Raw genomic sequence first — 25087 nt, 5'->3', positions numbered from 1 at the left:
TTTAGGGGAACCCATTTTAGACACCAGGAGAATTTTTATATCCTAAAATATCTCAATTTTAGACTACCTCTCTCTAGATATTTTGTCTCTCTAGATCAAAACACGGTAAAACAAAATCTTTCTTTTATTTCAGAGAGGGGAATAATTATAAGATCAGAAGGGGAGGTTCTTACACTTGCACACCTCAAAAAGCTGGAGGGAGGAATCTTACATCCTACCCCACCTAAAAAATGCGAGATGTCCTCATCTCGCAAACTAGAGGACAACTCTTTCCCTTAAGATCCAATTGATTCTAGGGTTCCTTATATTCTGGTCAACCCAACAGAATCCTGGCATAAAGATCCCTTATATAGAACTTATCATCAGATAAATCCACATCTGCATCCACATCCACATCTACATCCATACATTCATTTTCACATCCACATGCATACATCCATTTTCACATCCACATTCATACATGCACATCCACATCCACATCCATACATCCACATCCACATATACATTCATACATCCACATCCATACATCCATTTTCACATCTATATTCATACATCCGCATCTATATCTACATCCATACATCCATTTTCACATCTACATTCATACATCCGCATCCATATCTACATCCATACATCCATTTCCACATCCACATTCATACATCTACATTTACATCCACATCCATACATCCACATCCACATCTACATCCATACATCCATTTTCACATCCATATTCATATATCCACATCCATACATCCATATTCACATCCACATTCATACATCCACATTCACATCCACATCCATACATCCACATCCACATCCACATCTACATTCATACATCCACATCCACATACACATCCATACATCCATATCCACATCTACATCCATACATCCACATCCACATCTACATTCATACATCCACATCCACATCCACATCCACATCCATACATCCGTTTTCACATCTACATTCATACATCTGCATCCATATCTACATCCATTTTCACATCCACATTCATACATCCACATCCACATCCACATCCACATCCATACATCCACATCCACATCTACATCCATACATCCATTTTCACATCCATATTCATACATCCACATCCACATCCACATCCACATCCATATCCACATCCACATCCATACATCCACATCCACATCCACATCCACATCCATACATCAACATCCACATCTACATTCATACATCCACATCCATACATCCACATCCACATCTACATCCATACATCCATTTTCACATCCATATTCATACATCCACATCCACATCCACATCCACATCCATACATCCACTTTCACATCCACATTCATACATCCACATCCACATCCACATTCATACATCCACATCCATATCCACATCTATACATCCACATACACATGCATATCCCTTCTTTCATATATACATCCGTATTCACATCCGTGTACTTTCCATCTCACCCTTTCACATATCCTCTCAACCCTTTTCTCATCTCATTATTCACATTTACATTTATTTCCATTATATCACATCTTATCACATCTTATTTTCATCTTATCACATTCATTCACATCCTATCGCATTCCATACACACATCCATTGTCATTCTATGACAGCCCATACACATCTTATCACATCCTATTTTCTTCTTATCACATCCAGTCACATGCTATTACCATTTAATAGCTTTTTCTAGATTGATACCGATAATAAGATTTTTTTTAAATTTTAGCCAATTGCTTGACCTAATTAAAGATTCTTTTTCTGACAACTAGTTCCGTATTCCTTCTCAATTCCTCAATTGAATTATATTCAATATTCTTCTTTTGAATAAAAGAATTCATGGGATTTGTAGAGATCAATTCTACCCATATTTTCTCTTATGGTAAAATAATCATAAATCAAATTTATACTAAAATAGTTCATCTTCTTCTCATTTAATTTCTAGGATTCCTATTACCATGCGAATTCCTCTTTTTTCATCAAATATTTCTTATAAAAAAAATTTATTTAAAATATCCATTATTTCAATATGCTAGAAATTTCTCTTGTCCATCTAAATGATGGAATTTCAAATGCAATAGGAATTCCTCTTTTAACATTTAATTAGTTCTCATAGATAAATAAATTTATCTAAAAATTTATTTTTAAAATTAAATAAATTATCCCATAATTCCAATATGATAAGAAATTCTCTTTTTTTCATCTAATGATGGAATTTTAAATGTAATGGAAATTTCTCTTTTAATATTTAATTATTTCTCATAGATCAATAAATTTATCTAAAAATTTATTTTTGAAATTAAATGAATTATCCCATAATTCCAATATGATAGGAAATTCTCTTTTTCCCATCCATTGATGGAATTCCAAATGTAATGGAAATTTCTCTTTTAACATTTAATTATTTCTCATAGATAAGTAAATTTATCTGAAATTTTTTTTTTGAGATTAAATGAATTATCCCATAATTACAATATGATAAGAAATTCTCTTTTTTCCATCCAATGATGGAAGTCCAAATGTAATGGGAATTCCTCTTTTAATATTTAATTATTTCTCATAGATAAATAAATTTATCTAAAAATTTATTTTTAAAATTAAATGAATTATTTCATAATTTCAATATGATAGAAAATTCTCTTTTTCCCATCCAATCATGGAATTCCAAATGTAATGGGAATTCCTCTTTTAACATTTAATCATTTCTCATAGATAAATAAATTTATCTAAAAATTCATGAATTATGCATAAATCTAAAAATCAATATTTCTATGATTACAATGAGAATCAATCAGTTTATCTAGGATGATAATTCCTAGAATATGGTAGGAAGTTCTCTTTTCATACTTTGAATGAAAATGTTTTATGTGTAATTTTTACAGAAATTTCGCCATAGCTCCATTGCTATTATTTATTCTAAAAGAATGAACTTTAACATTATGGATTTGATTAGAATGATCCCTAATTGGATCATTAACCCATTATAGATTTAATCATAAATTTTTATGAAAGAACTAACTTAAAAGCATAAAAAAGTCATTAATTTGGCCTCCAATTAAACAAGCATAGAAATTATTCTTGGATTAGGAAAAAGCTTCATGAGAAGCTTCATTTGGATTGAGAATAGGTCATGGGAATGACCATTCTTTGAGTGAGAGAGAGAAATTACATAAAAACCATTAAAATTAAGCATAAATGAAAATTTATGTATTTCCTTACTACCATTCGTTAAATTAACTTCAATAGCATTAAAAAGCCATTCCAATTAAGCTTCTCAAGCTTGAGAGGGGTTGAGAAGAGAGAAACATTGAGAAATTATAGAAAAAGATCAAAATTCACCCTTTACCTTATAAATTGCTTGATTCTTTGATCACAGTAAAGGCCCCCAACCAATCAATTAGTTTGGTATGTTGATGGAGCCACCAATGGAGATTGAAGAAAGAGGGAAGCTCCAATTTCTTCAATCTGGAGAGAATTTTAGAGATTAGTAAAAATTATCATTATTTCAGCATAATACTGGCATAGTATAGTTCTCCTATTTTTTCACAAAGGCTAAGGATCTATTTATAGGTGAGGGAGGCCTCTAGCCAAGTCCAACTAATTTCTAGAAATTTTCAGGTTCAGTTTGGTTGAATTTGGACAAGATTTGGACCTAGTTTGGTTCCCTTTTGATTTGGTTTGATCCAAGAGAGAGGGGAGATAAAAATATCACATTATTTTTGAGTTTAAAACTCATTCAAGCGTGTGAAGTAGGCACCTCCTTGAAGGGACTCCCCTTCCTTACACATGTGTCAAAATGGAATCATTATACCCAAAATCTCTTTTTTTTTTGTAATACTCTTCATCTTATGTGGGCATTCACTCATTTTTGGGTATCTTCTCTTACAAATGGGATTTATCTCCTCCCCACATGAATTGATTCTATTGGCCCATAGGAACCTTAATTGGACCATAATCTAATTTTTTTAAAAAATCTAGACCCTTAGGCTAAGGTCCTTTATACCTATTTCCAATTAATTCCAATTGCACATTGGAAAGTTCTTTTTGAATTTCTGTTTTAGGGGAACCCATTTTAGACACTAGGAGAATTTTTATATCCAAAAATATATCAATTTTGGACTACCTCTCTCTAGATATTTTCTCTCTCTAGATCAAAACACGGTAAAACAGAATCATTCTTTTATTTCAGAGAGGGGAATAATTATAAGATCAGAAGGGGAGGTTCTTACACTTGCACACCTCAAAAAGCTGGAGGGAGGAATCTTCATTCTACCCCACCTAAAAAACGCGAGATGTCCTCATCTCGCAAACTAGAGGACAACTCTTTCCCTTAAGATCTAATTGATTTTAGGGTTCCTTATATTTTGGTCAATCCAAGAGAATCCTGGGATAAAGATCCCTTATATAGAACTCATCATCTGATAATAAGTCATTCAGAACATATCATTCATATCTTTAACACAATAATGGTCCTTTAGACCGAAAAATTTCTTTCTGACCATGGAAATTTAAGTCAAGCAAGTCCTCAATTTGTCATCCAATTAACTTGATCCACCGGGTCAAGTGTTAACAGTAGCAATCTGACAGCACAATCTACTAATCTCATAATGATTTCCTGAAGTCATTATCATCATTCCAGTTTACGAACATTATCACAGGCACTTGTCCTATTCATCCTCATTGTGGTTTTTGCTCAGCTTAACGCTTTTTAACCAAAATTCAAGAATCATCTTTTTCCAATCAGAATCCAAATCAACTCATCAATTCTCAACCAGAATTTTAAAATCATATCAACCATATTCAAATTCAACCATATCAACCAATTTTAAAATCATATCAACCACATTCGAATTCATCATCTGGATAGCATTTTTGCTTATAATTTCAAGGTCTTAGATTAACTCGTATATACTGCCAGTAAAGAGCTGCAGTTATACCCTCGGTATATACGGGTAGTCACAGTCCTTGGATTTATAAGGTAAATACCATCATGTCTAGGCCTCAAGCAAGTCAGGGATTTCTTGCAATTGCGGTACTTCCATCTGAAGACCCAATTACTAACTTATGAATTTCAGTCTGAATACCAATTTGTATGAATTTCATCACACAATTCCAACCTTTTACTGTTATTTCATAAATTTTTGACATTTTTGGCTTCTCAGTTGATCCTCATTAGCCAATTCGCTCTGATACCAGCTGAAAGATCCCTGGCCCCTCCGCGCAACAGATTTGGGGATGCTAGCAATGGAAGAAGCACTCCTTGCGTGGTGCAGGTCCTCTCACTCGGGGCCTCGCCCACCACGGATATCCGCACAGGAGACTAATCCCTCGGTTCTTCAAAAAATCGAACCCTGAACGAAAAACTTTCCTTGCCCGAAAAGCACGGGCGATTCCTCCAGGATAAGTTTACTCTAACGTAGTCAAGGTCATTACTAACCAAACTTATCCGACCAAACCTATAAAGACACTCGGTCAGATCAAGGAAGAAACTTACACTTGGATCATAGAGATCAACGCTTTTTTTCCCATCGAGAGGCACAGCTGTTGATTCTTATCCATAGAACAATTACTATTTGGGATTTACTTCATCTATCGTATTATAACAGAATTGAGTCTTATTTTACGGATCCATCAGTCCAGCCTAGTCCCATGGGTTAGCCAACCGCCCAACCACTGTAGTGATGGGATCCAATTTAGAGTTTGGTTAGGTTTTGTCCTGGGTACAAGGGAAAAGAGTTCCTAGGCCCCCTAGCCGGATATTCATACAAATTTAACACCAGTCATGCCACTTACACACCCAATATGAAATGGCCTTTTTCACATATTCAGCCATCTTTAAAATAATCATTTAATGAAACCATAGTATCACTGATCACAATCCTCCAAAATATCCGGTTGAATCTTAATTTCCAATCATTCCTTCATCAGAGTATCTATGGCATCATTGGCAACCAGAACGCTCACTACCTGTCCACTCAGGGGTCTTTTTAATAGTTCCTAGCAAGAGAGCTGGAGAGGGGGAGAACGAGAGAGAGAATTGGAAGAGGGGAGACAATAGGGGCCTGAGAGAGAGCAAGAGAGTTGAAGGGGGAGAGTTGGCGCGGGTGTGTGTGTCACCTGTTTAATAAGAGAGGTGGTGGCGAGAGGGTGCATGAGGGAGAAGGAATGAGAGTAGGTAAGGATGGAGAGGGGTATCCATAGGGGGATGGAGAGGCTATGAGGGTTGAGAAAGGGAGAGAGCACGTGAGGGGTGGTGAGGGGGTGGCTAGGCAAGGGCGTGAGGGAGAGGGGATGAGAGAGAGGAGGGGGGATTTTATAGGAGAGAAAGGAGAGGGAGAAAAATGTGGGGGTTCTAGTTATGACCAGCACTTGTGAGGCTAATTAGTGGAGAAGGCAACACTAGAGCTAGTGTGAAGATTAATGGGGTGGGTGGTTGGAAAGGTGTTGGCCACCTCCTCTATTATACACATATATATATATATATTTATGTGTGTGTGTGTGTGTTGGACACCTCCTTTATTATATATATATGTATGTATGCAGAAGGGGAGGTCGTGACATATGAGAAAATGTAAAATTTTACATCCTTCTCCCCTTAAAGAAATTTAGATGTCCTCATCTTGCCACAATAGGTAGGAAAAATCTTGATACAACTTAGACTCATCTACCCAAGTAGCATCTTTTGCCAAGAAGTCTTTCCACCGAACTAGATGTTCCCTAATGACTCTATTTCTAAGATTGAGAGTTCTAACTGGGTGAATTTACAAAGTGCTCTAGGAAGGCATAACAATTTTCTCATCATCTAGGATATGGTGAGGACTAGGTACATTGGCTTTTAAAAGGCTTACATGGGATATATTATGCATTTTTAAATGAGGGGGGCTAGCAATAGGTCATAGGCTTTATCATTGTTTCGTTTGTGAAATAAGGTGAGGGCTCAACTTTTTGTACTTTTCTAGATATTTTTGGATGTACCCTTAGGAAGACCATGTCTCCTTCTTTGAATCACTAAGTTCTTCTAGCATATGCGTAGTGCTTTTGTCTATCTTGGGCAGCTTTGACAGTTTTCATTTGTTGATCCATGACACCCATAACTTTTCTAGGGGCTTCTATCCTATTCATCATACCAATTTTATGGTGTTATACAATCTTGACAAAAAAAAAGGCTTACAAGGAGACATACCTATACTCCTATACTCCTATACTCCTATGCTAGGCTGAGTTATAGGCAAGTTCTACCAATGGTAGGTATTGCAACTATAGCTTTGGATTACATTGAGACTTAAGGATGTCTTCAATGAATTTGGTTTCATTATACCAATTTTATGGTGTTATACAATCTTGACAAAAAAAAAGGCTTACAAGAAGACATACCTATACTCCTATGCTAGGCTAAGCTCTACCAATGGTAGGTATTGCAACTATAGCTTTGGATTACATTGAGACTTAAGGATGTCTTCAATGAATTTGGTTTGTACTTTTTATTTGACCATCAACTTCTGGATAACACGTTAGGCTAGAGTTAGCTAAGGGTAGTTTACAATCAAGAACTATGCCAACAATATTTTTTTGGTAGCTTTTGCGATCGATATATTCCTTTAACTTTTTGAGGTTTTGAGGTCAATCCACTTAATCTTAACCTCTTGCTGGGTTAATTGAAATGCTTTATTTTAAGACAATGGATCCCAAGCATTCAGTTTTGTATACAAAGAAGATGCACTTACTCTTCTTGGCAAAGAGTTTATGCTCTCTTAGGATTCCCTAACTTGGCTTTCATTATCTTTCTCATCCTTAATGTAAATCAGAATATCATCAAAGAACACCAAGACATGATTATCTAGCTGCCTCCTGAATATATCTTGCATGATCCTATTGAATGGAGCATTAGTCTACTTGATTGGTATCACAATGTATTCATAATGCCCATAAACTTTTGCATTGTGAAGTTGATCTAGAAGTTTGTCAATCCTAGGGATTTTTTTTTCATATTTAGACCGCCTACTATAGTCAATACATAACTGTAAGGTTCTATCATTATTCTTCTAAAATAGGATCAGAATTCCCTAAGGTGATACACTCGACTTAATGAATTCTTGCTTCAACATTTGTTAGATTTTTTCTTTGAGCTCTATGCACTCACATAGTGACATTTCACACTATAACAAAATGAGGGTTTAGCATCGAAAATAGCAGCGCTTTTGTAACCAAAAGGGTACGGAGATGTTGGCCCCATTTTGGGCCTATTTTCGCTGCAAAACGGGTTCGTTATTCGCCGGCAACAAAAATAGTAGTGATATTTTGCTCTACAGTAGCAAAATATTGCTGCTATTTGTGCTAGTAAGCAGCGAATGTACTACATAGTAAAAGAAAGTTGGGGCAGACTGGGAGTCTACATAAGACTCTCGAGTCTATCCCAACTCTTTTTTTTTAATGTAGACATAGTAAAACTAACACAACTTCATGTCCTACTCATTATCATCAACAAGTGTAATGTAAAACTTGACAAATACAAAAAAAAGGACAATTTCAATTCATGGTTTTAGGATTGTCGAAATTCAATTACAATACTTGGTGGAATTACATAAGTGTCTAATTCCAAAAAACTCATATACAAGATAAAGTCTAATAAAAATCTATGGAGCTAGGGGTTACATTGAGGGAGTCTACATCTCATGCATTGCGATTATTATTGTTCCTTGTAGCTCCACCCCCTTTGCTTCTCACATTTCCATTGCTTCTTGCTTGGACATTTGCACCACCGTTGAATGTACTTACTTGCCATGCTTGCCAATCATGTCCTCCAGTAACAATATATCCTTCATCTTGCACCCTTTCAAATAGAGCTTCCAAACACCGTTATAATGTAAAATCATATTTATTTTGCGTAGAGAGCGGCTGCTTCAAGATATAGACATACAAATAAATTAACATTACAATTATGTTGTTATTTAAGATAACCTTCTTTAGATAAAAGATAAGAACAGTTTGAGGCTAATATATTATTTACAAATATTGGGATATTGACTCCTTCTTCATGTGTAACACCGCGCTGCAAGTTATTTGCCATCAGTCCAAGAAAAAACATAAATACTTAAAACTCTTCTGCATACTCAATGCATGAGGATTATGCATATGGATAATGCATAAGGCTAATGCATGCATATGGCTATAGCTACCAACATGCATTGGAAGCTACCGGCATGCCTAGGTAGCTATTGGCATCCATTGGAAGCTACCGGCATGCCTAACTTGCTACTGGCTCCCATTGGAAGCTACCGGCATGCATTGGAAACTATCGGCATGCCTAGTAAGATAGTGACATGCATTGGAAGCTACTGGCATGCCTAGGTTTCTACTGGCTCTCCCATTGGAGGCTACCGGCATGCATTGGAAGCTACCGGTATGCCTAGGTAGCTAACGGCATGCATTGGAAGCTACGGGCATGCCTAGGTAGCTACCAACATGGATTGGAAGCTACCAGCATGCCTATGTAGCTATCGGCATGCATATGGCCTCATGCATAAAGCTTATGCATATTGCTTGTGCATATGGCTCATGCATAAGTATCATGCATGAGGCTAAGGCATATGGATATCTCTTGAGAGAAGCACAGATCTATAAAGGCTATCCATAGAGCATGGAAAAAATAACAAACCCTAATCTTAAAACCCTAAACTTACAAACCCTATAACATGTAAAAGCATAAGAGAAGAAACATACAAGAAAGAGATATCTTACCTTGTGAGACTTGTATGTGTTAAAAACCTAAAAAAATCAAACCAAATTAAAAAAAAAGTATTAATAACAAACCCTAATCTTAAAAGCCCTAAAACTTACAAACCCGTTAAACATGTAAAAGAATGAAAGAAGAAACTTACAAGAAAGAGATCTCTTGTGAGGCTTGTATGTGTTAAAAATCTACAAAAGTAAACCAAGTAAAGAAAAAAAAAGTTTTAAGAAAAATCAAGATCTCTTACCATATGAAGCTTAAATGGAGAGCTCTTAATTAGGGAAAATACTTGTAATGGTTAAGCTTCAATAAGAAGGGAAAAAGAAGAAAAGAAAAACTAAAAGAGAGGAAATAGAAACGAAATACTCACAAGAAAGCTTTCATGGAAAGCTTGTTTACATAGGAGATAAAGGAAAAGAGTAGATATACTTACTTGAGCTTGAGAAGGATAGGGTAGGAGAGGTAGAAGTGATAGATAAAGGCATGAACTTGCAAAAAAACTCAGAGTACAAGTTTATTGTATTCAAAAGATAAAAACTATGAAGCATCAAAGAAGCGGGATATTTTTACAGTATAGCATCATTTTTTCACTACTATGTACGTTGCTTGAGCAGCGAGAAAATGCTGCGAAGTAGCGACAAATCTCTGCTCAGCATCATAAAACCCTCAATAGTTTTCTTCCAAAAACGCTACTAAAAAACGTTGTTGTGCTCCCTATGTGCTGCTGTAGTGTCATATGCCTGTTTACCACCACTGGTTGTGCGTTATCACATTGTCAATTTCCCTATATGGATGGCATCTGAGTAAACTCTTCTAGGAAGAGATTCACAAACTCTTGTTGTCAGTATGGGTCCATCTTTTTAGTATCATCATTGACTTTGATGAGTTTAACTACAAACACCCTTAAATTATTTTGAAGAACCTTTTATCATTTGCCTAATTTTTTAATTAACTGTGACTTGGATTTGCCAGTTCTCCCCGAGGTAACTACTTTTTGAGACTTTCCAAGTCTCATAATTGAGATTGGCATTATTTTCTTCTAACCAATCCATGCCAAGATTACCATTATGGACCCCTAACAGGGTTGTGAGGAGAATTTTGGTGATGCTTGCGGGATGAGAGCCCTAGCAAAATCCCATGGTAGGTGTAAATATGAGAAAAAGTATTTCTAGGTAGTCCTTGGATCTTGATAGTCTGGTGTTTAATGGTAGGTGGCTGAGTGAATGAAGAGAGTGATGAGAAAGAGCTATGGTGAATGATGTCCATGATGTTGATGCATGGTCATTTGCATCTCGCATCCACATGTAATTTGTTCACATGGTGACATAGGTTTGTTGGGAGTGTAAGTCCAAGAGAGGATGACTATAAATAATCATAGCATGTCCATGATGTAGGGATAATGGGAGATAAGTGAGTGTATATAAGATGGTGTTAAGAACAACTCATGGTTGATCATGCACATGGGGATGACGCAGCACTGGTGTGTATATCCAATGTCTAAACATAGATGTTAGTCTACTTGGCATAGGGGGAAGATGCCACCAGCCGGGAAAGGGCCAAGGGAAGCTAGGTAGTTTTGCTAATTAGGGGAATGCATGGTGCACAACAACATGGGATTGAGAGGGAAAATGACGTGGAGCTAAACACAGGAGGAGAGAGCTTGAATTCTGAATGATCAAAGAAGTTGGACAACAGGGGATGGAGGAATTGGATGTTCAAAGGGGCTGAATCAAAGAGAAATTGAAGAGGAAGCATTACTATGAGAAGGTGTGGTGGAAGTATAGAAGGATTTGGACATTTTGAGCATGTGGGATCCAAAGCCAGAGTAGAGGTTATTGAGCAGATGAAGGCCTAGAAGAATTCGAGGACCAAAGCACATATAGGACACTCTATTGGAACTTGGCTTTTTCCCTAGGTTCCAACATGGTTGAATCTGATGTCAGCTCTGCTGTGATTTGAAAGATTATAGTTGGGAATAGATAATAGCCAGCTTCCTCCTCCTCACTTGATTCAAGCTCCTCAACATTGAAATCATAATTCTTGTCATCATTTTTTGTCTTTCCTTTAAGGGTTCAATTTAGGAGAAAGTGTTGCTGAATCTGTCAAAATTGGAGTTCAATTTGGTTGTTTAGAACAGCTTGTATTTGAGGTGTTGATGTTTGAGCAGGTTGTGGTCTACTATGAATTTTGGATTTTGAGTTTGTGAGTACTATGATCAGAGTGTTTGATTATACAGTTTTGATTTCATTAACTGAATGGATTCAATTGGAATTTAGAGATTGAATAGTGTGCTAACCATAGAATGGGACTTGGTTTATACGATCGGTTCAAAGAGGTTCATCTGTGAACATAGTTTTTTAAGTTTAAGAGTTCCATGTTTTAGTTGGACAAAGTCAGGTAAGAGATACAAAAAACTGCTGGATGATCTACAACTTGGATCAAAATAACCTGAGGAACTTAGAATTTCAGACCTGAATTGAGGTACTGTATAGAAGTAGAGTTTGTCCAACTGGGGAACGTTTAGTCTAGGTTGTTTTGAAGCTAGAGGGTGGAGTGGAACTATAGATTTTGGGAGATCAAGGAAGAGTGATTCGCTGGATCAAGCACCTCTGAAGGTTAGCTCTATATGCTTGGGGTTTGTTTTGTGTTTTGGATCTAGGTACCCTAAGGGATACAAGGGATAGGTTACTTTGGACTGTGAGGAGGGGAGCCAACCTAGGGCAGATTTGTTTTTAAGAGGAGTGGGAAGAAAGATAGGGTATATTTGTTATTTAGAGGAGTGGGAAGCAAGACAGGTTTGGATTTGAGTAGGGAGGTTGATATAGAATCAAAAGGTGGTCAAGGTGTAGGCTATCATCATGGGGTTTTTTGCTGAGTTGTTTTAGGGTGGATAAAAGTATATGGGTCTAGAGAAAGAGCAAGGTATTACATCCATTTCTCCAAAGAGGTAACAAAAGTTTGTTTGGGCCTCTTTTTATTCAGAAGGGTTCAGAGGGTAACACTTGACTTGTTAAGTGCTTCTTGAGTAGGTGATTTGTGATCCCCCATTTCTTGCAATCTCACTCTTGTGTGGTATCTGGTGTTGTTATAGAGGTCATCATCCAGAGCCCTCACAATGTCAAGTGAAAATTAGTCTTGGGTTGTTTTTCTAATTACCTCTTAGGATAGTAAAAATTCCATTCTAGTTTGTTGACATTGGTTGGTAATGGTCCAAGAAGTATTTTGCCCAGGCCTTTCATTCGACAATTACTCTGACTAGAGCTGACAAACATCGTGACAAAAAGTCACTTGCATAGTATAACAAGAAGTGTCCCCTTCATCGTCTTCTTGCTATGGAGGACCTTTTGAGCTCAGGCTTGTAACTACTAGAAAGAACCCCCACTTCGCCTCTCGTGGTGGGTTACAACGATGGCAACTGCCCTGACGTTTATTCCAAGTATTTCTAGAGTCGGTTGCCCTAAGTGAGGAGTACTTAGTTTCCCCAAACATATCACTAAACATATTACATGAGAATGGTTTCCCCAAGTGAGGAGTACCTAGTTGCCCCAGACTAATCACTAAATGTATTACATCAAAATGGTTTCCCCAAACCAATTATTTCAGAATGGTTTCCTTAGGGGGAGTTCCCTTATTCACAAATTCATCGTCAACATCATTCACACTTTGAGACCGTGTTTGTCAACATCTTTATAAAACCAAAATAGATAATCCCATATAAGAGCCATTCACCTTTTTGGAAGTCCTATCACTGCTCTATAATTTTGCTTACTAGCCAACAATTCAGATCTTGTCCTAGTACTTAATAGAACAATGGCATTGCCAAGCCAAATCATAGGAGGTCTTGGTAAATCACATGATAGGGTTAGGTACAAATTAACTCCTAGGAGGAATCAAGTCATGTCCTGTGGTAGACCAACTATGAACCCCATTATTCCAATTTTGGTCATAACTTAGGATGGTTTAACTAGGGTGATCATCTCATTTTGTATCAACTCATCTTACTTTCAAATACAAAATCAGTTTAAACTATTCTCCAAGTAGTCAAATAATTATGAAAAGGTTTTGAGTTAAGATTGGACTTACTTGCAAAGCTGAGTCCATATAGTAGAAAAAATAAAGAGAGCTAACCTGGATGCACGTAATAATTGCTTACAATATTCATTTTCACTCATATGTTTCCTTGGCATGGTCTATCTTTTCCCTTGTCCTTTCACATCACCCCACCTTGTACTTGAATTGACAATATCAGTTCTCCTCCTCTTAGTGATCTCACAATCTTGAGGTTTAAGGTTTGTGAATTTGTCTATCTCTTTTGGTAGTGTCCCACCTAGCTTTGGATTTTTTTACAGATCCAAGTCTCTTAGATTTGACACTTCTCCTATGAGGAAGGATTCCCATTACTTTCTGATTGATGAGAGCAATTGGACTTGTGTGCCCTTGACATGACACATTATCCCAAGCCATGGGCTCTTGCAAGGTTCTGTTGCCATGTCCCCCCATGATGAAGGATTTGAAGACCAGGCAGTGTGGAAAGCCATGAGTGCACTCACATCTTACTATTATGTTTGACTGTGGAGAAGGAGAAACATAGTGAGATGGGAGTTGAGGTGCAAAGAAACACTACTATATCTCCAAAAGGTCTTCTTTATTTCGATTTTTCCCAGTCAAGAACGTCACTCTCATAGCTTCAAGCTTGTAAGACATGCATGTGTGTGTGAGAGAGAGAGAGAGAGAGAGTGCGAGAGACAAATTGTGAGGGAAATAGTGAGAGATGGAGAGAGGGACATAGAGGGCCAGTCCACCAGAGAGAGGCCAGTCCACCAGAGAGAAAGGAAGGAAAGTGAGAGAGGGTTGAGAAAATAAGAGAAGTGGGGTGAGAGGGACAAAGTGAGGGAGAGAGCCAGGAGAGGGGGAGATCAAGAGAGAGAGCGGGAAGAGGGGAGTTGATAGATGCCTGAGAGAGAGCGAGAAAGTTGAAGAGGGAGAGGTTGGCGAGGGGGTGACAAGATGATATACTTTGAATTTTGTTTCTAGTTATGATACGCTAAATAATTCCGATTAATTTTTGTTTTTTCCATCTCAATAGAAAATTCACTATACATTTCTAATTATTTCAAATCACTTTAGAACCTCCTAATTCAATAGAAATGGAACCTGCCAATTCGAGTATTAGAAATTTATCAAGTTTTTTAACTTAAGCTCCATCTATTCTCACATTATCTTCTTTATTGATAGGTCTAGAAAAGATGAAAAATATGAATAACCTTACTTACCTCCTATCCATGAATAAGGGTAACAACACCTGATTGAGTATTATAAATTACAATGTTACCTTACTTATTTATTATCCATAAGTAAGGGTCATTTAACATTTGATTGACTATTACCTCCTCAAAAAGAATAACAATGGCTATCTTATGGATCAATGTTAGTCAAGCCTCAATATTACATTCTCAAAAAGAATAACAATGCCCATCTTATGGATCAATGCCATTCAAGCCTAAGTTGTTCTCTTTTATAACCTTTTCTGGATCAATTATATTCAATGCTTGATAAAATATCAAAAATGGAACATCTTCACATGTGTGATGTTTCTTCAGCATGTACTCTATTTCTTATTTCATGTGGTCATTGAGTAATACATATAAAAGTATGTTCTGTTAATGTTTTATTTAAATATTACCTTCTCATAAAGAATAATGGTGGTTATATTTTTTTTGGCTTGATGCCATAAAAAGCCTCTTTTAGGCTTCATCCCATAAAAGAATAACGGCGGTTATCTTTTATGGCTTGATGCCATAATAGAATAATGGTGATTATCTTTTATGGCTTGATGCCATTCAAACCCTCTTTCTTATTGTTTATAATCTTTTGTTAAGCACACATTCAAAACTTAAAAGGTAGGAATATGCTTTGAGATTTAGGAATATGCTTTGAGATATAGGAATATGCTTTGAGATATACTTGATATGTCAACTACATGTTATGTTTTGAGATATACTTGATATGTCAACTACATTTTATGTGCCATCACAAAGTTGGACTTCAAGAAAATAGAGGCTTTATGTATGTGTGGGCATTTCTCCTTAATAATTCTTCTTTCCTATTTTACAGCATTTTGATGGGTGAAGGCCTCACATCTTTACATCTCAAAGACCTTGGGATACTTCAATCAAAGCTTCAAGTTGTAATCAGTAAGATAAAAAGAGCAAAAAGTGAGTATATTCAAATTATGTTGAAAGCACTTTATTGTTTTAAAAAACTATACTATAAGGTGTGCCATAAACTACAAACTCTCTTATGTTTAATACCATTTAGATGAAAATGGTGGAAGAAGTTCAAGGTCAAGATCTTTGCAAGAAGATACATTTCTTATCTTTCTAATATACATTGACCTACTTTGTTTCTTTCACTAATATGTTGATATTTACATGTTTCATATAGTTACTAGCTCTTTACACAAGTATACGAAACAATGAAATATTTTTTATTGGGATCCCAGTGATGTGGCATTAAAAAAAATGAATACTAGAATAAAAGTCAAATCTTCTTAGCATTATGCTCACACGTACACACACACACACACACATACACACACACACACTTGTGCATGGGCATATATGCACACACACATGTGTGTGCGTGCACCCATAAATACATACTGGAAAGCAATATTATAACAAGTTCTAAATATACTATATAGTATAGCATACTATATAGCATATATGCACACACACATATGTGTGCGTGCACCCATAAACACATGCTGGAAAAGAAATATTATAACAATTTCTAAATATACTATATAGTATACACTACAAGACAATGCTGCCATACACGCGTTTCATACACGCGATAAATTACGAACGCGTGTATGGTCGCGCCTGTATTTGAATAGAATCGGGCGCGTGTATTTTTGCATTTAAATTCGCGTGTATATTTGCATTAATAAACGCGTGTATAAAAGCGTCTATATACACGCAGTAATACACGCACCTATACACGATAATATTTACGGGGTAATACTCGCTATTATACACGGATAAATACACGCTACTATACACGGATTAATACACGCATGGCAGAGAAAAACTGAAAAAAAACTGAATTCCTTTACAAAATTAAAAACTATTTTCCTTAAACCATGTCATAGTACATTACAGTATACATCATTACACAATCCCACTACATGCATTTACAACAATGAAATATATTCAAGAATAAATCATATTGCATATGAGATGATGGAAATGTCATCAATTTAGAACATACAGTGACGGATTGGTTAGGGTTCGATCTCATCTTCAATAAGATCCATCCTTGCCAAACGATCAACATCAATATCCATTTGATCAATTGGTAAGGCTACGATTAAATTTATTCCACTATCGATATTCTGTACTCCATTGATAATGGTATCGATGTCCTGATCATCCTCATCAACATCACCATCATCCTCAATGGTAGGGTCATTCTCATGATCATGAGAAATGGCATGCTCATCCTCATTATCACGATCATCTCTTATTTCTTGATCATCGATCACAACATCTTCAATGGCATGTTCGACGTCATCTTCATTGCGGCTTGTTACATCCTCCATATGCTCCATATCAGTGAATGTATTATACATCACTTTGGAACGTGGTGCAATAGGGATGACGTACCACCATTTGATGTCATGCACCATTGGTAGATAGATAACCTACTCAAATACACACAGTACAGTAATTAATTAGCATATCAAAAGTCAAGGGGTACGCGAGCTTAGATATATATGTACATGAAACACATTAGTAAAAAAATGCATACCTGCTCACATTGTTGTGGCAATACGAGCCTATCTTTCTTTGTTTGCCAGAACTTTGTAGAGTCAATAGTTACATATCCACTTGCATGGCGTTTTATCGTTGCATCAGGCCCTTTTTCCACCACGTTCATTTGCCATTTGACATCCAAAACATACACAAAGAAGCGACGAAAGTCAAGCCTAAATATGTCTTGGATTATGCCACAATAATCATCCATTTTTCCATTAGCTCCCTCAAAGCTACTAATGACACCGCAATCTTGTGTATTTCTCTTTTCATCAATTCTTTGTGTTCGAAAATGCTTGCCTTCACACCATATAGCATTGAACATAGTGCACTGGACCAAAATAGAAACAATATTTGTGTAAGCAATGTGAATAAATATTAAAAGAAAATCACTTACAACTAATGCAAAACATTAGTTCTATGTACCTTTGACATGCATCCTCGTGCATACTCCCATTCTTCCGCCGTGATATGCAGCCCCTCGTCACTCTCTGCTCTCTCCATTTCCTCATGCAACCAATCAACATGGATATCATTCGGAAGTGTTGCTAGATGCTTAGGGTACGCCTTCCGAGAGCCATGTTGCCTCCGAAAGAGAGCTCTTTCTGCTTGCCTTTTTGTCTTTGCATCCTCATATCTTGTAACCCATCTGCTCATCACATCACTATTAAGGATACAAGTGAAATTGAGATCATCAATCAACGTTCTGTCAATTACTTTACTCTGTCCTTTTCCTTGAGGCACAATAGAGGTCATCCTCAAGTCCTCTTCATTGCTCCATAGTCGTGGCAAAGAGCTGTCCACCTGACCAAGAAATTCTGAAATATATACAAGCGACTCTTGTATCAACCAACCCTCGGCCATGCTTCCTTCAGGCCTTGCACTTTGCCTCACAAAGTCTTTTAAGGTCTTCATGAAGCGCTCTAGGAAGAACATCCAACGTGCATGCACAGTACCACATAAAGCAATTTCGTCCACTAAATGCACAATGAGATGTAGTTGACTTGTGAGAATGGTTCGCGGAAAAGTCTCCTCTACCAAACAAACCACCTCCACTGCCATAACACGCGCATCATCCAACGTGGCTGGATCAATTGCTTTGGAACTAACATATCTGAAAAATAAATAAATAGTACGTTATACCTCATGCACGTTCATTTTGCAAGGTATAATGAAGGGTGATCTGAGCATGGGTTTTACATACCTCACAAGCTCGCCCATCTTATAAATACATTTTTTCAAACTCTTATTCGCACAATGGTCGATGCTAGTAGGTAGTATGAACTGCGCACATAAGAGCACATTTATGGTTTATGGCATTACAAAATTTAATTTCAACGTACGTACAAGACTTGGAAAACACTTACTTGAAGCATCTTGTGCCAATCGTGGGACTTCAACCCATATAGTTGCTCAACGCCTCTTTTCTTAGTGGTTGTAAAGGCTCCCTTCAATGATCTCATGCATCCAGTGGGAGTACGCAAAGTGGTGATGGCCTGCTTTACCTGCTTCTCCTCTTTCTTTGATATAATCCATGGTGCAGGCGGAAGACGAACGTGCCCACCCACCTCTCGTGGCCAAGCTTGACGCATACGTCCTGCGACCCGCAAGTCCTCACGTACGCTAACATTGTCTCGTTTACCAGTAATATGTTCCCAAATACCAGATCCCACATTCTTGAAGATGTGCATGGGATCAAGAAGATGGTTGATCTTAAGATGGGTCCAATATGGCAGCCGGAAAAAAATGGAGTACCTGCACAAGGGATTGCTCTATGTGACCTTTAATCCAATTAGAGACTACACAAAACAAGATTGAAAAAACATCACTATACCTGTTCATGCCATCTGGAGGAAGAATAGTTGTAGACTCCCAAATACGCTTCCAATCTTTTGCACGAAGTGTTTGTGGAGGAATGTTACTCTTACTAGCAACATATTTAGGATGATCTGAGGGGAGAAATCGATGATGATTATCGAATATAGTCTTACACAAACCATCAGCATACTCATGTACTAACGAAGGGCCACAAACAGGACATGCATGTTTACCCGATGTTTTCAAACCTGTTAAAATATAAATAAAAGTTAGAATAATAAAGTCAAACCGTCTAATTAATATATATAGCCAATAGTAATAGAGTAGGGAGGTAATTAGACGTCTTACCAGAACAATCGCTGTATCCTGGAAAGTCATGCATTGTCCACATCAACACTGCTTTTAAGTCGAAGTGTCGAGAGGAGGGAGGCCTACTAATGTCCACCACCGCAACACCTCTCCATAGTTCCTCCAACTCATCAATCAGTGGTTCAAGATAAACATCCATATGCTTGACTTTATGTTTCCCTGGAATTAGAAGGGATAACATAAGATGTCCCTTCTTGATCGCCATTGATGGTGGAAGGTTATAATTCACCAGCACAACTGGCCACACGTTGTACGCGGTGCTTTTGAAACCAAATGGATTCACTCCATCCATACCCAGGCCAAGTCTCAAGTTTCTGGGCTCTGTTTTAAAGCTGGGCCACTCATCTTCAATATGCTTCCAAGCAGGAGTGTCTGCGGGAATTCTCCACATGCCATCATCCGATCGATGTGAGGAATGCCATGACATGAGCTCTGCTATAGATTTGCACTTGAACATGTGTTTGATGCGAGGAATTATAGGAAAGTGTCGCAAGACTTTACGAGGTACATCAAAACTCTTCATATCTGTTCTGTACCTTGCTTCACCACAAGTGGGACATGTCAGAGCCTCCTTATGCGTCCCACGAAAGAGAATGCAATCATTGACGCATGCATGTATTTTATCATAATCCAGTCCTCCAAGAGATGTCACATAGCGCCTCGCTATGTCTCTTGAGGTGGGCAGTCTATTTTCCTTTGGAAGCATATTTGACAATAGCCTGCATCCAATATCATCAATTATAATTAGTCTTAAATCCTAAACCTTAAACCACTAATTCAAATTTATAAGTTAGAATGCTTACTTCAACAATGCGTCAAGACTTGCATTGCTCCATCCATAAACTGTTTGTATATTAAGTAGTTCAAGGGAAGCACGTAAAACTGAGAATGTGCACCCTTCAAACACCGGTGTCGATGAAGCTTTATAAAGATGCTCTTGTTCCATATCATCGTCGTCCATACCTTTGGGATCATCCTTAAAAAGATTTCGCACCATATCATCAAGCACCTCCTCTTCCACAACTTCGTGAGGTGCAGGGCTATTGTCGTCCCTTTCCCACTCATCTCTGACATTAGATCCCGAAGCTCCAGCATCATCTCGTCGACGCTTTACGTGCTCTCGTCGCGCGTAGGGTACCATGTTAGGGTGTGGTACTGCATCCTGCTTCAATTTATCAAATTATATGTTACAACTCTATTAATTTAATTTGGATACCATGAGTCATTTGAATACCATCAATTTACATCTACTCACCTCCAAACCTGTTTGATTCCATTCTCCATACATGGAGATATGATTCAAGGTAATTCGACGTGCTCGTACAATGCATCCTTGACATCGATTACACATACATTTGATCCGTTGTCCCAACCACACATCGCGATTACGATGACGCATTGTCTCATCTTCCTCAGAACTGCTTGAAGAGGTTGATGACATCCTGTGTACAAATCAGAAAACACAAACTCATTATATATTTTTAATGAAAGCATAAAAACGCGTGTATTCACGCGGCTATCTCCTACAATTTGCGTGTATAAACGCGGCTACTTCCTAAAAAACGCGTGTATTCACGCGGCTAATATCTGCAAAACGCGTGTATAAACGCAGCTAAAATCATGTACACGCGAATATACCTGCGTTTATATACGCGAACATAAACGCACCCATAAACGCGGCGGCATATTTAAACTAAACATAGCCCGCCTTCCCCAAATATAGATTTTGAACTTAGAAATCAACAGTGCGCCTGTTTTCGCCTCTTCCAACAGCAAAGAGGGAGCAGAGAAAGGAGCACACACACGGGAGAAGGAGGGAGCAGAGAAGGAGCAGAGAGGACTCACTTTTTCAGAGGTGAGTCACTTTGTCCTGTGCCTTGTCTCTTTTGTCAGATTTGTTTACTTTGCTCTTTGCTCTTTGGGTTTGTCTTTTTGCACACGATTGGGTTGCTGCATCCTGACAGGGGCGACAATGGCTGGTCCTTTTGTAAGGACATTCTGTTTTTGTCGGGGGGTCGGTCTTTTCGAGAAATTTTTTTCTCAGGTCGCGTGTAGGAACGCGTGTAGGAGCGCGTGTAACCTGTCTGCAGAGTTTTTCCACGCGCATATACACGCGTTTTTTGCCGGGTATATACACGCGTTTTTTGCCGGGTGTATACACGCGTTTCTGCAGACAAAAAACTGCCGCGTTTCAGATTTCAGGGTTTGCAGGCATTTGACTTGTGTAATGACAATGTGTGAGTCAAGAGACAGCCCATGATGTACATGATGATGTTTGTTGCAGGTTCTTTATGGATATTCCAGGTTCTTCATCCGATCCATTTGCGTACAGCAATTGGTTGATGGAGATGATGAATCACTTTGGGCGCCAACCTGGTCCGGTTGAGCTTACAGAGTATATGTATGTCCATCCCCCTCCTTCCCTGCCTGGTGTCTATACCCCTGTCGCGAGTATCCAGGGCACTCCAGTGCCGTCTATTCCTCCGAGTCCGACGAGACGGCATGCAGCTTCTCCTCTTCCACGTCCACCGAGGAGACATACCTCGTCCCAGACACACTCACGTACACCCTCACAGCCACCATCACGTGCTCCCTCAGAGCCACCGTCACGTCAGGGCTCACAGCCACCGTCACGTAGACAATCCCCCAGTCGTGACTCCACCCGCAGCAGTAGGAAGAGTGGGAGTGGGGGAGGATGCGGCGGGTGCTTTGGTGGGGGAGGTGGGGGAGGTGGGGGAGGTAGTAGGGCACGGGGTGAGAGAGGAGATAGAGGGAGAAGAGTTAGAGGAGACAGTTCGGAAGAGGAGGAGATGAGAGAGATGGAGAGAGTGGTTTGCTATGATGTGACGGATAGGGGCGGGATAGTGATGGATGCGAGGGGGAGGGAGGTAATGGAATACATGCGTGGGGTAGTATCAAACTCATATAGAAATTGTTTTATTAAATTCAAAGATCAAAATAGCCGATTAGTTGGGGAGGTGATAGAGGCTGTACACAGTCGGTACCCCAATCCCCCACATGCTACATTCTCGGATGTATGGGGAAGGACGCGAATAAGGGAGATCTTAAGTAATAAAAGATCTCACCTTAAAAAACTCGCGTACGATGACCGGCTAAATGTAGCTGCGGGTGGCTATCCTGCCGAGAAACCTGCCACTGCGCACAAACGCGAGTGGAAGGAGGCAAAGAAACGAGCAGAGGGTGGCGTGAAGAGCAGGCAGCATGTGGAGGCACGACGGATCCAGATGGAGACCGTTGGATCTTCGCATTTCGGATCTGGCGGCGTCGAGTCATGGGAGGCAGAGTTCGTAAGTATCCTGTCACTTTATTTGATTGTTTACTTAATTCATTGATTCTATGAATTGTTTTAATCTTACAAATTGTGTTGATTATGATACAGCGACGGGTTACGGGGAGGAAGCCCACAACCCACGATACTGCGTATGCTCGCCGGCATAGCAGACGTGACACGTGGGCCATCTTCAGAGCCGAGGGACGTATTACGGACGCGCAGTTTGAGTTGGCCATGAGACCATACGGTCGACAGGTACTTGAAAATTCGTAACGAATGGTTTTGGTTTATTGAATTGCATATATATATATATATATATACTTATATACTATATATTACTTGAACAGGCACAAGCTGCTGATGATCCACCGGCCGCCGCTGCAGAGGGTGGACGTGAGCACTACTCCTCGGACATTCCGACCGATGCGAGCTCATCTGAGCATGAGGGGAGCACCGAGTCATCATCTGGGTCTGAGTAGTACTCAGATTTGTAGTATCACATTCCATATTTAGGATGTGATTGTATATATTTTTTTGTAAACTCAAGCCATGGGCTACTTCGAGATATGGACTCCCTTGTATACATGTATGAAATTTTGATAGTAATATTGAATTGATTGATCGATAGTATTACATTCATGGCTGTCTTGAATCGTGTAATGACAATGTATGCATTCATGTCGTTCTTGTCTTAATCTCCCTCGTGCATATGTTCTTCGTGGATGGTCTAATGCACCAAAAACCCTAAACCAGAGAGTGCTATTGGGTGCTGGAATGCTGGAACAGTATTCAGGCACCAAATAGCACTCTCTGGATTTTTTTTTTGCTCTCTGTTCGCGTGTATAAACGCGTCAAAACTGCTAAAAATTGCGTGTATCTGCGCGGATACACTGGAAATAACGCGTGTATACACGCGTATAAACTGGCAGTAACGCGTGTATAAGCGCATCTAAATAAAAGAAACGCGTGTACAGACGCAAGTAAAAACGCGGCTGGGACATTGGAACTGAACAGGATGCGGCTATACACCCGTGTATAACCGCGTCTAATAGAATAAGACGCGTGTATACTGGCGTGTATTAACGCGTCTGAAAAAAAAAACGCGGCTAAACACCCGTGTATACGCGCGTCTGAGAGGCACTGTACACGCGTTTTTACACGCATGTCTCTGGCCGCGAGAATACACGCGTTGATACACGGGCCCGCTACTTTTTTTCACAAGTCATTTTTAGCGGCTAAGAGCGCGGGTATGAGCCCAATCCCTTGTAGTGATAGTAACAATACTAGGATGTTTGGTCTTTTACTAGATGAGATGATAAAAATAACTATACATATTGGAATGCAATATTATAGAAAGTTATAAATATGGTATGTATCAATACTAAGATGTTTGGTCTTGTACATAAATCAACAACTATTAAGTAATGTTTATTCTAGTGTGACACAAAGTTGGGGTTTTGACTTCGGTCACTTCTTAGAATCAAAACACACTTGTATGAAACCTCACAGTCTCCTCACCTCCCTTTCTCTCCCCTAGGTTAAGATAAGGATAAACACATCAAAGGTGAGATCATAATTCATGGAAGGAAAGATGAAAGGCTCAAGAAAAGCAAGAATTTCTATCAGTCTTGCAGCTCCAAACAAGAGGCAATTCTTTGTTTGAAGAAAATCTTCCAACTCAGGATTATGTGAACGGAAACCTACGGGGAATGTTGGTAAGGTTCATCCATTCGAATTGGGCAATTTAGACAGAACATCTTAAAGTAAAACAATATAGCAATCACTTACAAGAGGATAAGATACATAGGATTTGCTTTTTGATAAGAGATTAAGAGGAATTAATTATTATTAAGAAGAAATAATAGCCAAAAGTCTATAAAAATAGAGATACACAAAGAATTGCAATTTTAAATCCATCTAGACTGTACAAAAGAGGATTACATAGGTACGTAGAGCTTGAAGAGAGCTTTGCGTCTATATAAAAACTTTCGAAAATGGGCAACCGAGCGAAAAGTTATGAGCATTTTACTACAAGAATATAAAACTGCTAAAAGTTAGCAACTTTG

At 38.4% G+C, this 25087-nt stretch overlaps 1 protein-coding gene across 18 annotated transcripts in view; it reads left to right on the top strand.

Annotated features, from left to right (window-relative positions):
• The window catches only part of LOC147636792 (uncharacterized), an 89431-nt gene that overhangs the window by 28964 nt on the left and 35380 nt on the right, over nucleotides 1-25087 (top strand). For 17 of the 18 annotated variants that reach the window (XR_015266254.1, XR_015266255.1, XR_015266248.1 and 14 more), the window contains one exon: nucleotides 15840-15940. Coding sequence is in view for 6 of the 18 variants with exons in the window: in XM_086800340.1 (XP_086656466.1) it covers nucleotides 15840-15940 (101 nt within the window). In the remaining 12 variants the exon portion in view is untranslated. Of the gene's footprint in view, nucleotides 1-15839; nucleotides 15941-23129; nucleotides 23204-25087 lie in introns of those variants that run through there. The other variant, XM_086800344.1, reaches the window with a different exon arrangement.

The sequence above is a fragment of the Cibotium barometz genome, chromosome 7 (genome assembly GCF_041138505.1).
Source record: "Cibotium barometz isolate CiBa-2024 chromosome 7, ASM4113850v1, whole genome shotgun sequence".
In the NCBI taxonomy this organism is placed as follows: Eukaryota; Viridiplantae; Streptophyta; class Polypodiopsida; order Cyatheales; family Cibotiaceae; genus Cibotium; species Cibotium barometz.
The sequence above is the reverse complement of the archived record's forward strand: the minus strand, read 5'-3'. Positions and strand labels throughout refer to the sequence as shown.